The sequence below is a fragment of the Meriones unguiculatus genome, chromosome 3 (genome assembly GCF_030254825.1).
Source record: "Meriones unguiculatus strain TT.TT164.6M chromosome 3, Bangor_MerUng_6.1, whole genome shotgun sequence".
In the NCBI taxonomy this organism is placed as follows: Eukaryota; Metazoa; Chordata; class Mammalia; order Rodentia; family Muridae; genus Meriones; species Meriones unguiculatus.
In genome coordinates, this window is record NC_083351.1 from 179,157,809 (window position 1) to 179,172,471 (window position 14,663).

The following is a 14,663-nucleotide window of genomic DNA, read 5'->3' on the forward strand; positions in this document are numbered from 1 at the left end:
GTGGTGATGATGCCAGAAATTAGTGGTGACAGAGAGTTCAGGGCCATATGACATACTGGGTCCCACGGAAGGATAAAGCATTAGCTGTGCCCTATGCCTACCCTGCCAATCCAGCGTGTGGAGAAAGTGGTTGGTGTCCGTGCTGCTGCTCTGCGGTGAGTCCGACTCTGTGATCTCAGCCTCCGGAGACCCTGCCTCAGCATCATACTGAGCTGTGGAGCCCGGCTGCCGGGGTAGCTCCGGTTTCCCTGCCAGGAAAAGGCTGGCATGAGGCCACCTGTGTCAGGCACAACACAGGGCAAGGCACAGCAGAGCAACAGAGCAGGGTAGGCCATAGGGACACCTGCACCAGTTCCTTGAGAACAATAAGGTCTGCCTGCAAGGAGATTCCCACCATCCTTCTATTCAGATGTGGTGCCACACCCATAAACACAAAGCACACTCATAGAACATACCACACACACACACACACACACACACCCCTTTTAAAATACCTAATTGTCTGCAGACTGAAAAAGCAAAATGTACAGATCCAGACCACAGAGAAGCTGCAGGCAGCAGGCAATCAATCCCAACCTGCTAAGGCACTCCACTTTTTATAAGACCTAGGCTGACAGAAATAGAGGACACTCCTAGGCCAAGTGGAGAGTCGCTGACAAAACCTGCAGGTCTTAAGTAAACTGTTCCACCCTCAATGTGGCATTTAAACTGCATGTCCAGAGCATACGATCTGAGTCAGCTTATGGTACAAACCTAACCCTGGAGGAAATCCTTCCCAGTCTCAGTTTCATGTTAACCCTGAAAGTAGATCCAGGGCTCATGTACTCAAGAGCAACAGTACCTCACTGCAAAGCAATGGTTCTCAACCCTCCTAATGCTGCAACCCTTTAATACAGTTCCTCATGTTGCAGTGACCCCAAACATAAAATTACTTTTGTTACCACTTCATAACTGTAATTTTGCTACTGTTATGAATCTTAATGAAAATATTTTTGGAGACAGGTTTGCCAAAGGGGTCATGACCCACAGGTTGGGAACCACTGTTCTAAAGGTTGTTTTTACACAGCAAGAAAACAGGCTTCCCTGCTGGGTCTATGTCACATGGGCCACGTGTTTTGTATGGCTTATAAGCACAGGATCACAGTGTCACGTGCCTCCTTTCCCTGGCACCATAGCTGCATCTTTATACAACAGTGAGTGTCCTGTAATAAGCACAAAGTAGGTTGGGGTGCTTAAGCCAGGGGGAAAGGTAATGCCCAACTTAGGCAGAACTCTGTTCCTGTAAATCTTTCCTAGATTGGAGACGAGGCTTGAGCACAGAGAGTCAGAGCACATCTTACCAAACTTAGACAGAATGTCCTGCTGTTCTTCCCTGCTGGAAAAGAGGATCTTGGGGTTCAACCCCCGTAGGCTGGTATTCTCCCAAGGTGGAGTTTCTCGGCTGGGCCTGTCTCTAGGCTCCACCTCCACCTCCAGGTTCACTTGGAACAGATCTGGGTACTTCTCCTGAATGTCACAAGCGTCCAGGTCATACCTACAGGTACCAAGAGGAAATGAGTGAGTATGGCCAGGGTGTTTCAAAAGTCGTTCAGCACCCACAGAAAGGGTAAAAGACTGTTGCTGAGGCAGCAGGCACACAACCGTCCCTACCTGTGGGTCAGCAGTATTTACAGCAGGGAGGATACACCCAGGATTATTGCTCAGCTTCCCCAGTGTCAGGGCAGTTTCCCTGGCTGTTAACGTGGTGGAGTACTGAGCTAGACTTCCGTGTTCCCTAAGTCTATGGGAGGCCAGGTGCTCAGAGTGACCATAAGACAGCTGCTATAACATGACTCCTAATCCAGAAAGACAGGAAGGCATGCTCCACGCAGCAAACCTGCAGCTCTGACCAGAGGCCCTAGATCCCACTTCTCACCTCCAGATAGACACATACTGAAGATACTTGATTGATTTAAGTTGGGTACTCGGAAATCTTAAATAGATTTTTATAAAAATATGTACATGTCGGCAAAAATTCCAACTATTATTAGAAGTCTAAGACTTCTTGGATTCAGCTATTAGAAGCTAGAAACAAGACTTGCTGAAGGCCTAGGGAGTCAACTGAGCTGTGAGAATAGGGACAGGGAAGGAGCCGGAAGAGGGGTGGTCACAGGCTCTTCAGACACCACAGGAGCATGGAAGGTTGGGCCAGGCCTCCTTGCAGGCAGCAACTTTACTCATTTTACAAACTGTCCTAAGTGGTAGGTAGCTCCATACTGCTCCAAGAAATCCTACATTCTAAACACCCAGAGTCACAAACATATCCTGGTTTTCTAACCTAATATCTCCGTACTAAGTTTTGTACCTAACAATAACATCACTGCCAACAAAATCTAAGAAACACACACAGCAATGGTGACCCATTTTCAGGAGTCTCCTGGGTGTGGAGGGAGGCTACATACTCCTGGTCCCATGGGACTCTCTGAATGTGTGTGACGCTGTAGTTATCAATACTACTGTGTAAGGAAAGCTGGGAAGAGCAGAGTGGCAAAGCAATGGCTAATTTTATTTCTTAGTATTATAAAATAAGCATGCAGATTACTCTACAAATGTTTTATACCCTTAGTTTGCTATTTCTTGCCTGGGATGCAACCCTCTGCACATTGCCGAGCGCATGGCAGAGCACAGGCTCTGTGACAGGGGTTTTCCCTCCATATGTATCTTACAATTGGGACATAACTCAGAGCTACATGCTGCTAGGCTTACATGTGGCTGATGGCTGCAGGGAGGAAAGGCTGAAACTTGCCATCAGTGAGGAAGGAGGAATAAGGCAGGAGGGCCCACGGAGTGTTCTGTACACTTGGCAGGCTCAGCCTCTAAGACATGTTGATGACAGTTCTGGGAACAGCTCATTTCTTGCTGACTTGCCCAAGTGACTGAGACTGCCCAGCCTAGCCAGCAGGGCAGTGAGGGCACAATGAGGGTGTGTGAGCAGAGGGCTAAGAGCTGGGTTTCAAGACACAGGGCTTCACAGGCCCTGGAGGTTAGGTGCTGGTATGTCTAGGCTCCAACGGGAAGTGAAGGGGATTCTCACACACATAGTACCTTGTAAACAAAATTCTGACTTGTGTCACGACTGTAGTGCAGTGCACTAAAGCCCCCGGTACCCTCGGTCAATCACAGAATACCTCCGGTCTACTGTGCATCTATCCCCTGACCAGACTGACCCACTCAGGCTCATCTGACGGTGTGTTTCCAATGCTTTTCTACAGCTAAAGGTCAGCTGTAGAGCAATCCTGCTGCACATGTACGTATGCTTCTCTTGGCCATGCTCTTGCCTTACTGCAGGCTTATGTAGCCAGTACACTCAAGTAAGACATATTTCTGTAATCTCAAGTGTCTCCAAACGAAAACAACAGTACCATACACTGGATACTTCCAAAAAGAGAAATAAGTTTTTTTAGTTACTAAAGTTTTAAAAACTTAATTCATTGTATATAAGATCTATATAATGATTTATTTACTTGTTCTGCTTGCCAAAAAAAAAAAAAAAAAAAGAAATGACATCAAGTATAGTTTATCTGTTCTACTGTTGGGTGCCCGCAGACACACAAATGGTCTTCTGCTGCCTCACCAGCCCTTCAGCATACGGCACTGCTTAGTCTCGAAGCATCTCACCTTGGCTGTAATAGTTGTCACTGATAGGGCTAGAGCTTTAGCTTAGATTTGTGGGGTAGCTTCCACCACTTTTAGCTTCTTTAGTCTTTACATATATATTTCTAAAACATGACTCTTGTGAACTATACATATTTGAATTTTTTTTTTAATTGGGTTGTTTAACAAGCCTGATTGCATTATCTTTCATGTGGCATATTTTGTATATCTGGAATCAAGCTGACCCTGGCAATGAACCTGCTTCAGTGCTGCTTGTCTGCTTTCCATCTCCTTTGGTTCTGTTTCTACATTTCTCCATTGTGACCCTACCTAGATTAATTACACCCTGTGTTCCATCTTTCTTCTACTCTATCTTTATAAAGCTCTTTATTGCTCTCTGTGGAATTATAACATCCTCCCTTGACCTGCAGTTATCCCATTGCTGACTTCCAGGCCTCAGAGGATAATAAGGGAACATTTCATTGGTGTTACTGTCATGTATTTTATTACAAACACATTTCTTTCTTTCTTTCTTTCTTTCTTTCTTTCTTTCTTTCTTTCTTTCTTCTTTTTAAAAAAATTTTTAAAGACAGGGCCTCTCTATGCAGTCCTACACTCACTATGTAGATCAAGATGGCCGCAAGCTCACAGAAACCTGCCTACCTCTGCCTAGCCAGTGCTAGGCCTAAACTTGTGCACCATCCCAGCTCCAAACAAACCTTAAAACCCTTGATAATACATGATTTCTGATGTTTTAGGTAGTCAATACGCATGATTTTAACCAACTAAACTAAACCAACTAAATTTAAACTAACCAAACCAATTTTCCTCATGTCTTATAGCTAGTACTGGCTTCCTTCTAGTCTGTTCTGCCTGTCCTTTGGTAATAACATGTCCCATTCTGTTTCCCTGAACACATCTGCTAAGTTAATCACACCACATAAGAACAGTTCACCTAGATACAGAATCCTCATACTTTTCTTCCATTACTCCTAAGATACTGCACCGATTTCTGGCCTCTAGCCCTTCAGTGCACTGATAGATGTTAACTTTGCGCTATGACAATCATGACATCTCTCTACTAGGTGCTTGTTATTGTCTGGCTCTCAGCAACTTAACTATGTTCTGAGACAAGAATTTCTCTTCCTGTTATTAGAAAGCGCTGTATGGTATGCTGAGACCTGACACCTCAATGGCTCCGATGTCTGCTGCTCTTCCAGGAGCTGAATCTGTTGTTCTTTGACTTCAGACCTGGCATTTATCTCTTTTTAGGTCCAGTCTTCCTTCATCTCCTCTGGGCTCAGTCTGAAGAATACATTCTTTACAATTCACTATGCCTGATCTGCCAGCACATTTCCCAAACTCTTCATGGCAGCTGTGTTTTCAGTTTTAGAATTCACATCTTGTTTCCACATTCTAGGTCTGTTGAAATCCTCCTCCTTCCCCTCTGATTAAAAAAAAAAATATTCACTATATTTTAATGTATTTATTTTGCATGGACGTGTGTATGTGACACAAGAGTTACAGCCTGAATTCGGATGACAAAGGACAACTTGCAGGAGCTGATTCTCTCCTTCCACCCTATGGGTCCTTGCAATCAAACTCAAGTCATCAGGCTTGGTGACAAGGTACCTTCATTTTCAGAGCCATCTTGCTAGCCTCCCTTTGATTTCCTGAATATGTTGTCTTGATCCATTTTTTGTTGCTGTAATAACATCATGACTGATTTAGAGAGAAAAGGTCTTACGCTTTTTGTGGTTCTGAAGGCTAAGAGGTCTGAGACTGGTGGATCTACCTGGTTAGGGCTTCTTGACTGGCAGCAGCTTTGTAGAGTCTCTACTTAGCACTGGGCATCAGATGGCCAGGCAGTGTGTCCTAGCCCAGGCCTCTTCCTCTTATATAAAGCTACAACCCCAACAGACAGGGTTCTACCTTTATGACCTCAATTAAATTTAATAGCTTTCCAAAAGTGAAACCCAGACACACCAGAGTCAGATGAAGTCTTCACCCTCTTAATAACTCTTAGTGGGGATTAAATTCTAACATGAATTTTGGTGGAGATATTTAAACCATAGCAATACTAATCAGAACTATTAAAAGTTCTTGTTCCATTAACTAATACCTGAATCATATAGATAGATCTTTTCACCTACATTTTCTTGGTCTCCAGTAATTTGATCTTAACAAACAAACAAACAACTGACTATGCCTCCACTGTGGTTGAAAACTACAGAAACTGTTTGCAAGAAAATGAGTGAGGCACTTGTGAGACTGAGGCAGGAGGATCATGCCTGGGTTACACAGCTGGTATGAGTCTAAGAAGCTACAGAGTAAGAGACCTTGTCTCAAACAAATAAAGAGAGAGGCATCCATATCAAAGAGATACAAATGCAAGAGATTAGCAAACACCATATATACACCTACATAGTCTCCTGGAGTTGTGACCTGTGCAGGCCCTTGGAAGTGCAAAGAACAAGAACAAAGAACAGCATGGCAGGGGCCATAGCTCCTGGGAACTCTTTCTTACTCCTTTCTGCCCAGGACTGCTAAGTGTGTCTGATGGAGAGGAGAGTCCACCAGCAAGACCCACACACCTGAATCTGAAAATATATACTGATGCTTATATGATAAACCAACAACCTTGAAGTGGTAAATGATGCTAGCTGCTCACCACATGCTGGAGCATGTTGCTAGAACCCAATATATACACACAGCAGTATTTACAAGTCCTCTGTTAGCCTAGAGATACTCCTCAGTAGTATTTGTTCATATATTTGTAAAAGCAGACCAAGCTTCTAGAAGGTAGGACCAGCACATTATCTCCCAACTTAGTACCCAACAGAGCCCTGTGAACAAAGCAAAGAATCAAAATGTAAGCGTTGCCAACTCACTGGTTATGCCACATCTAGATTTAACTGGCTAAATTCTAAAAAGAAATGCATAAGGTCAGTCCAAAGGCATCAGGTACAAAGTGGAAGAAGCTTCCTGGGCCATTTGTAAAGTGTGAGGAGCAGAATAGACAAGCAGGCCCAGGGCCTAGGTCCAGTTTTACAGTCAGCATCATGTGGCACGCCTCTCACTTGCAGCCTTTCTTTTTTTTGACTGACCCATATGCATGTGTTTAGCTGGTTGTTCTGGGTACCTGTCCCTCTCCAACAGCAGCACAGTGCAACACCAACATACTTTGCAAATTTCACAGTGGTTGCGTTTCGAGGCACGAACCCAGTGTGGAACTGGATCTGGAACATTTTCATGGACGCCATCTACAAGAAGACCAGCAAGAGACCCATTGAGAGTGCATACTAATCCTGGATCAGAGTTCTTTCCCAAGAATAAGCTGCTAGATAGGGTCCAACTCATCTGTTCTTGTCACACACACTAGGTGCAGGACAGACAGGGTAACATTATCTGGAAGCTGGTCCTCCCTGCCAAATGCTTGGTGCGAGTGGAGAAGATGCCCGCATAGATGGCAGAGCAGCTTGGGCTGAGGCAGTAGAAGTCCCTAGACTAAACACAACAGCTCTTCATGGAGACTATAGCTTATGCTCATAAGGGAAATTCTGGACCTTTCAATCCTCTCTGACACTGAGAACACTGAGGACTGGCCCAAACATGCATAATTACAGAACAATAGTTTACAGCTCACTGGGTAGTAAGGTCAATTCGGAGGCCAAATCACACAGTAAGCAGCTTCAGTAACACTCACCTTGGCCTGCAGCCTCCCTCCTAAAGTGGACCGGGCATGGTAAATGATGATGAGCACATCCCCTTGAACTGTTATGCCCAGGGGGATGATAGCCTTGCCATCTTCAATTTTAAATTCCCTGGAACACATTGAAAAGTTGGCTCATGTAAGTTAAATATAAACTAAGAGTTCTAAGATGCTACAAAACACTTGAATCCACATCTTCTCTGGCTGTTTGTGTACCCGTTATTCTAAGAAGCCACTCTTTTTTTTGAGACAGGGTTTCTTGATATAGACCTAGCTGTCCTGAAACTTGCTCTGTAGAACAGATTGAACTCAGAGATCTATACCTGTCTCTGCCTCTTAAGTGCATACACTCCCTTTTTTCACCCTCAACCCAACATGTAATCATTTGTACCCAGCATGGGTCAATCAGAACACAGGCAGCTTCTGCTTCAGAGGTCTCCAAGAGGACTCAAAACAACAAGAGGCAAGACATCCTAAATATGTACTTACTTCATCTTGTCATATTCCTGGGATGTGGTGGTTACACGCTCCTCCCCAACATAGACCTCACAGAATGGTCGACAGCCGTTCCTCTGCTTGCTGAACAGTGGCACAGGGGTCATGACGACAGACTTCACCAGCATTGGCTTGCTATGAGGTGTGATGGGCTCCTCTGCCACCATATCACATACATATTCAATGTACCTACGGTAGACATGCACTTGTCACCTAAGTATTGATGTGTCCTCTGGGGACAGATGCATCAGACTTTCCCTCTCAAATGTAAGTATTTAATGTCATAAATCTCCCTTAGAAGGTTTGTTTTAGTTCTTCAGAGAAACTGATACTAGGGGGCACAGGTAGCAGAGGTGGGCTGTGCTCTGTCCCCCGAGTTCCATCACGGGGCCCATGGCTCCTTCCTGCCTGTCTTCCTGAGGAGTCCTGTCCACACCAGGAACATCTAGCCAACAGGAGGGACAACCAGACGGCTAAAGGCCAGCATAAGAACACAATCAACAAGAGACAGGGCACTATGATACCAACAAAGCCCAGCTACCCTACTACAAGGCTTAGATATCCTAACACAGCTGAAGCACAAGACAATGATCTTAAATATACCCTTATAATGAGGACAGATGCCTTTAAAGAGGAAACGAATGCGTCCCCTAAATATAGGAAAATACAATCAAAGGGTGGAGGAAAGGAATAAAACTGCACAAGAACTGAAAATGGAAATAGAATAAGCATCACAACAGAATACAAGATATGGAAGAGAAAATCTTAGTGGGAGAAGATACGACAGAAGAAATCAATACATTGATAAAAGAAAATGTTAAATCTGCGAAGTTCCTGACACAAAACATCCAAAAAATCTGGGACACTATGAGAAGACCAAACCTAAGAACAACAGGAACAGAAGATTTCTAGCTCAAAGGCACAGAAAATATTTTCAACAAAATCATAAAGATTTCCCCAACCTAAAGAGATGGCCATAAACATACAAGAAGCTTACAAAACACCAAACAGACTGGATCAGAAAACAAATACCTGTCCAGCAAATAATAATCAAAACACTAAATGTACAGAGCAAAGAATAATAAAAGCTGCAAAGGAAAATGACCCAAGTAACATATAAAGGCAGACCTATCAGAATCACATGACTTCTCAACAGAGACTCTAAAAGCCAGAAGGGCCTGGGCAGATGTCTTCCAGACTTTAAGAGACCACATATGTCAGCCCAGACTACTATACCCAGCAAAACAAGATATTCCATGACAAAGCAAATTTAAGCAATATTTATGCATAAATCCAGTCCTACAGAAGATACTAGAAGGAAAACTTCAACCCAAGGAGGTTAATTACTCCCAAGAAAACACAGGAAATAAATAACCCGACACCAACAAAGCCAAAAGAGAAGCCCCCTCCCAACATCAAAATAATAGGAATTAACAACTGTTGATCACTAATATCTCTCAAGATCAATGGACTCAATTCCCCAATAAAAAGACACAGGCTAATAGAATGGATGCGAAAATAGGATCCAAACTTCTGCTGCAAACAAAAAATACACCTTAGCAATAAAGATAGACATAACCATAAAGTGCTGGAAAAAGGTTTTCCAAGCAAACAAACCCAAGAAGCAAGACAGAGTAGCCATTCTAATATTTAATAAATTAGACTTTCACCAAAATTAATTCAAAGAAATGGGGAAGAACACTTCATACTCACCAAAGAAAAAATCCATGAAGGTAACATCTCAATTCTGAACATCTATGCCCCAAATACAAGGTCAACCTCATTCATAAAAGCATTACTAATGTTGAAATCATACACCACACATCAAACCCCATTAATAGTGGGAGACTTCAACACCCCACTCTCACCAGATAGAAACTAAACAGAGAAATAATGGAACAGGGCTTTAGTCTGTCCACAGCTGATAACTGCCTCCTGCAGGGCATGGTCTTGACAGCTAGTAATGGCCTGCCTCACTTGCCTTGTACATCAGGGAGAGGGCTGTGCTCTAGGACTCTGAGGGAAATAAATGAGAGCCCAGGAAGAAAAAGAGTGGCAGTCTGGAGAGACCAGAGACAGAAGCTTGGAGGAGATTGCTTGCTGAGTTTGCTGTTGATGGAGATTGGGATAGCCCCAAAAGAAACCACTGATTCTAAACAGCTGGAAGAAGTAAAGGGGTCTGTGCCCTCTCTCCACTAACCTTCTCTCTCTTACCCAGGGTTAAAGGTGGAAAAGAGGTAGATACATAAATACCCCAAATAAAATAAGAGTTTAAAAAAGAGCAGAACACTGGCTCCTGAATGTCAGAAGTCTACCTTCTTATAACATTTTTATTTTATTTATTTTACGTATGTGTGTTTGTCTGCATGTGAACTGATATATATACCATTCATATAACTGGTGGTCTGAGAGGCCAGAAAGAGGGCGACTTCCCCTTTCCCTTACAACCTTCTTTTTCACCTGGAGTTAGGGGGTTAGAAAGGAGGTATAAGTTTTAAGGAACTCCCTACAGGCAGGGGCAGAGGCAGAGGCAGAAGTATCTCTAAGAGTCTGATGACAGCCTGGTCTACTTAGCAAATTCCAGGCCAGCCAAGGTTACTTAGACCATGTCTCAAAAAGAGGAGGAAGGGGAAAAAAAAGGAGTACATGAGATCTCTGTGAATTCAAGGCCAACTTAGTCTATATGTGGTTCCAGGACAAGCCAGAGCTAGGTAGAGAGACCCTGCCCCCCCCAACAAACAAATAAATAAAAAAGGAAGGAGGAAATTCTTTACTGATGATAAGGTTTTCTGACAGTCTTATTCATGCTTTCCTTTCTTGCAAGTGGCTTTCTTCTCTCTGACTCAGAGTCTCTGTGTTCAGAATATTCAGGACGAAGTAAGATGAGATGCAAGGACATATTTCATATCTATAACTATATCTCTATCCATCTGTATCTCTTTCTATCTCTACATCCTTTCCCTTTCTCTCTCTCATTCTTTCTTTCTTTCTTTTGGCTTGTGTCTTCAGAGACTCCTAGGCCTTTGGCTGTAACTGCTGTGAATCCTGAAGATGCTCATGTATTCGATGTTTCATTCTACACTTTCCCTTTCTGAGATTTGCTTGGCTATTTGCAACAAATTTTTGAGTTTCTGGTCTTTTGTTAGTTTTCAGATAAGCAACACCTGGTAATTTGTCTTTCAGATCACTGGTTTACTCCTCTGCTGGGCAGAATCTGCCCAAGTCTGAGATTCTTATACTACTACTAATGAAAATAACCCCGACCCCAATACAACACACATACACCCATCTCAATCTTGTCTGCTTTCCTTGCTAGGGTCTTTGGTAGACTCATCAGCTATTTTAAATTTCCTTTTGAATTCCAATATGCTCTTTGGTTCTATTTATTTCTCTCAAGAAAGAACAGGCCAGACACTTAATATGCTTTCCTCTCCTTGCTTTCTGGATACTGTGGAGAACAGACATTAAGGTATAGACATTCTGTTACAACACCCCAAGGCTTTAACCATGCCCACCACAGTATTCTGGGTCATCTCATGTGGTATCCGGCCAAATCTGTCCTGACAGCAAGTGCTCTTTAGATCTAGGACAAGGTGATGGCATGAGGGCCCCAGTTTACAAGGGTTTTGAAAAGGGCATAGGTGTGAAGTTGTCCCACTAAGTGTTGAGACCAGTCTGGCCTACAAAGTGAGTTCTAGTCCAGGCTCAGCTTCAGAGTGGGTCTCTATGTTGGGGGGGGTCGGAGAAGGAACTGATTCCTTTACACTGCAAGTGAATGACCTACTTTATGGCAATAGGAATGTCTGAGCGAGTCTTATATGCATTTTTTGTGACCTCAGAGGAAGCAGGGTTAACACTTCACATTTGAAGGTGTGAAGGTTCACAATATATTCCCAAATAACCCCCCAAGTCCACACAAGGCTGGATCCCACAGAACACATGGCCACACCAAGTTCACACATTTACTAGAAAATCTGGTACCCAGGCATTCATCAGGAGGCTGCCAGCATAAGGGAGAAGTCATCACAGCTTCAGAGTTCTAGGTGAATGTCAACTATGGCTTATACTTGCTGGGTACCAGCAGACACAAGTTTGGGGCTGAGGTAGAAATCACAGTGATACTATCTTGGCCTCTGACAAACTAGAGTACCTGACTGCAGGTCCAACACAGTGAAGGCAGTACCACTTCAGGAACAAAAGAGCTATAGGCATCACTGTCCCCAGCAAGGATCACCTGGTACCTTTTGTGGGATGGCCAAATGCCTGGTGGGCAGCGCTTCATGCTGAACATGTACACAGCAGCCTCTGCAGTGCTGAAGAGACGGCAGAAACACAGGAATGCACAGACTGCCACAGCAGATGCAGCTCTCCCATCCTAGAATGAAGAGATTTCCTTTGCACATAGGCCCATGCACCAAAAGGATCAGGGCTCACAACAGTTCCAATAAACCTCCTAACTGTCTATGTGGCTAAGGGAAGGACCTAATGCTGGGCTTACTTCGGATACATTTAGGAACATATATAAATACACTTTGTGCAGTAAGAATTCAGAATCCAGAATATAGTTAAGAGTCAAGAGCAAAAGTATACAGGCTGGCCTTACCATGTTTAATCCTTTCCTGAGACTGGATATCACTGTCTTTTTCTTCACTTGTGTTACTGGGAACTGAACCTAAGCACTCATTTATCTATCTATCTGTCTGTCTGTCTGTCTGTCTATAGGCAGTATTCTGGGAACTGAACCTAAGCACCCTTTTATCTATCTATCTATCTATCTATCTATCTATCTATCTATCTATCCATCCATCTATCTATCTGTAGGCAGTGTGCTGCCTCACCATTGGAAGAGGCCACCAGATCTCCTTATAGCTGATTGTGAGCCACCATGTGGTTGCTGGGAATTGAACTCGAGACCTCTGAAGAACAGCCAGTGCTCTTAACTGCTGAGTCATCTCTCTAGCCTCTAAGCACTCTTCTATGCTGAGTAAGTGCTTATTCCCAATACTCACTTCACTGATTTTAAGTCAGGGTCTTATTAAGTTGTTTAGGCTGGCCTTTACCTTGTGATCCTTCTGCCTCAGCTTCCCAAGTAGCTGAGATTACAGGTCAGCATTACCAAGTTCATTTTACTGTTGCTCTTGTTGAAATATTTATCAACAGTTGTGCCAGATATGGTAGCACATGCCTTTAACTCCATCACTTGGAAAGCAGAGGCAGGTGAATCTCGTGTTAGAGCTGGTTTACATAGTGAGGTCCAGAACAGGCAGGAGTATACAGAGAGACCTTGTCTCAAAAAACCAAAACACAACTGCAAGTACAGCAGGGCTGAGCACCGAGTGTGCTTCCAAATGGGTGTCACACCCCATGCAAGGTGTCCAAATCTTTTTCCTCATTCTGTGGTTAGAAAAAACTTGAGGCAAAAACTCACTTTCAAGGTGCACATCCCTCTCCCAGATGCTGGATGTGTTGCTTGGAGTACCAAAAAGAGCCCTTAGGTGTGCTTCTTGTTCCATAGAGGTAGGAACCACCAGGGAGTCTCTGTCCATCAAGCCCAAAGCTCCAAGCATAGAGGTCTTCCTCTGGTCATTGTTCCCCATAGTACCCGGGACCTGACAACCTGTGCATCCAACACAACTCACCATGCAGTGTACAACACAGACGTTCCTGTGGTCTTCCCGGAGCCAGGCATGCATGTTCCTGCATAGAGTGTACAAACTGTGGAGATGTGGTGCTCGCCTTGCTGCCCAGCCACACTCAGAGACCTGTGGGGAGAAAGTCCATTCAGCTAAATTTCTGCACCAGCCCCAGTGAACCTGGCTGGCATATCCACAGGGTTAATTTGTCTCTGTCTACACTGTCCTTTTCTTAAAACAATTTTCTTTCAACTTTTGTGTGTATGCCTGGGTACATGCATATATCCAAATGCCACAGAGCATATGTACATGGAGGTCAGAGGGCAACTAATAAGAGCTGATTTTCTCCTTCCACTATGTGGGCCTGAGAGACTGAACTCAGTTGTCAGGCTTGACAGCAGGCACTTTTATCTGCTGATCCATCTCACTAGCTCCCCAGAATTGTCCTATTTTTGAGCGATTCCACAAATGTGGTGACCTGGCTCTCTGAGAGTCTTCCTCAGCTGGGGTTCTCATATGATATCCCTCTTGGCTATGACTGTCTTGTGTCATAACACTGATTCACTGATGCTGCAAAAAGATCTACCTTTTCCTGTGCATTGGGTCAGTTTACATATGTGAAAAATCCTGTGTCCAATGTTAGCAAGTGGATTATATGACTGAATAGTCCTGGAGGCCAGGAACAGTAAAGGTGAGGAAGACACCCTAGTGTGTGTCTCTGTGTGTGTTTCTCTCTTTCTTTCTCTCTCTCTCTCTCTCTCTCTCTCTCTCTCTCTCTCTCTCTGTATCTGTGTCGGTTTCCTTCAAACTCCAGCTCTGCCCATACTCTAGCTTTAGCCTCTCTGGCAGCTGCTATGGTTAGCTCCCTGCAGCTGACTGGTCTTCTCCACATCAGGCTAGTGCAGGTTCATCACTTAACTGCACTTAAGTGGGAAAAGAATGCCTCAAATCATAAAAGAATAGTTCAAGGTCACTTACCCGGTTGTGGAACTTAGAAGCCCGGTATATCCTTGGAGACAGGTTGTAGACAGCATAGTGCCCTAGATGCTTGGCATCCAGAAACAATCGCACATCCTCTATGTTGTTTTTGATTGCTGACTCCACACCTTCTGCTGGGAATGACATCACTGAAACAAGTAGGCCAAGTTAGCTGCTAGGGGATTACTGTCTTGGGCTATACTCACCTCCCA

The 14,663-nt window shown here is 44.0% G+C and overlaps 1 protein-coding gene across 4 annotated transcripts in view; it reads right to left on the reverse strand.

Moving 5' to 3' along the window:
* Gak (cyclin G associated kinase) overlaps positions 1-14,663 on the reverse strand; it is a 57,072-nt gene that overhangs the window by 16,003 nt on the left and 26,406 nt on the right. For 3 of the 4 annotated variants that reach the window (XM_021651816.2, XM_060381116.1, XM_021651818.2), the window contains 8 exons: positions 14,452-14,600; positions 13,480-13,602; positions 12,082-12,215; positions 7,835-8,029; positions 7,340-7,457; positions 6,817-6,896; positions 1,341-1,534; positions 102-248 (listed from right to left, as the gene is read on the reverse strand). In XM_021651816.2, coding sequence (XP_021507491.2) covers positions 102-248; positions 1,341-1,534; positions 6,817-6,896; positions 7,340-7,457; positions 7,835-8,029; positions 12,082-12,215; positions 13,480-13,602; positions 14,452-14,600 — 1,140 coding nt within the window. The remainder of the gene's footprint in view (positions 1-101; positions 249-1,340; positions 1,535-6,816; positions 6,897-7,339; positions 7,458-7,834; positions 8,030-12,081; positions 12,216-13,479; positions 13,603-14,451; positions 14,601-14,663) is intronic. The other variant, XM_021651817.2, reaches the window with a different exon arrangement.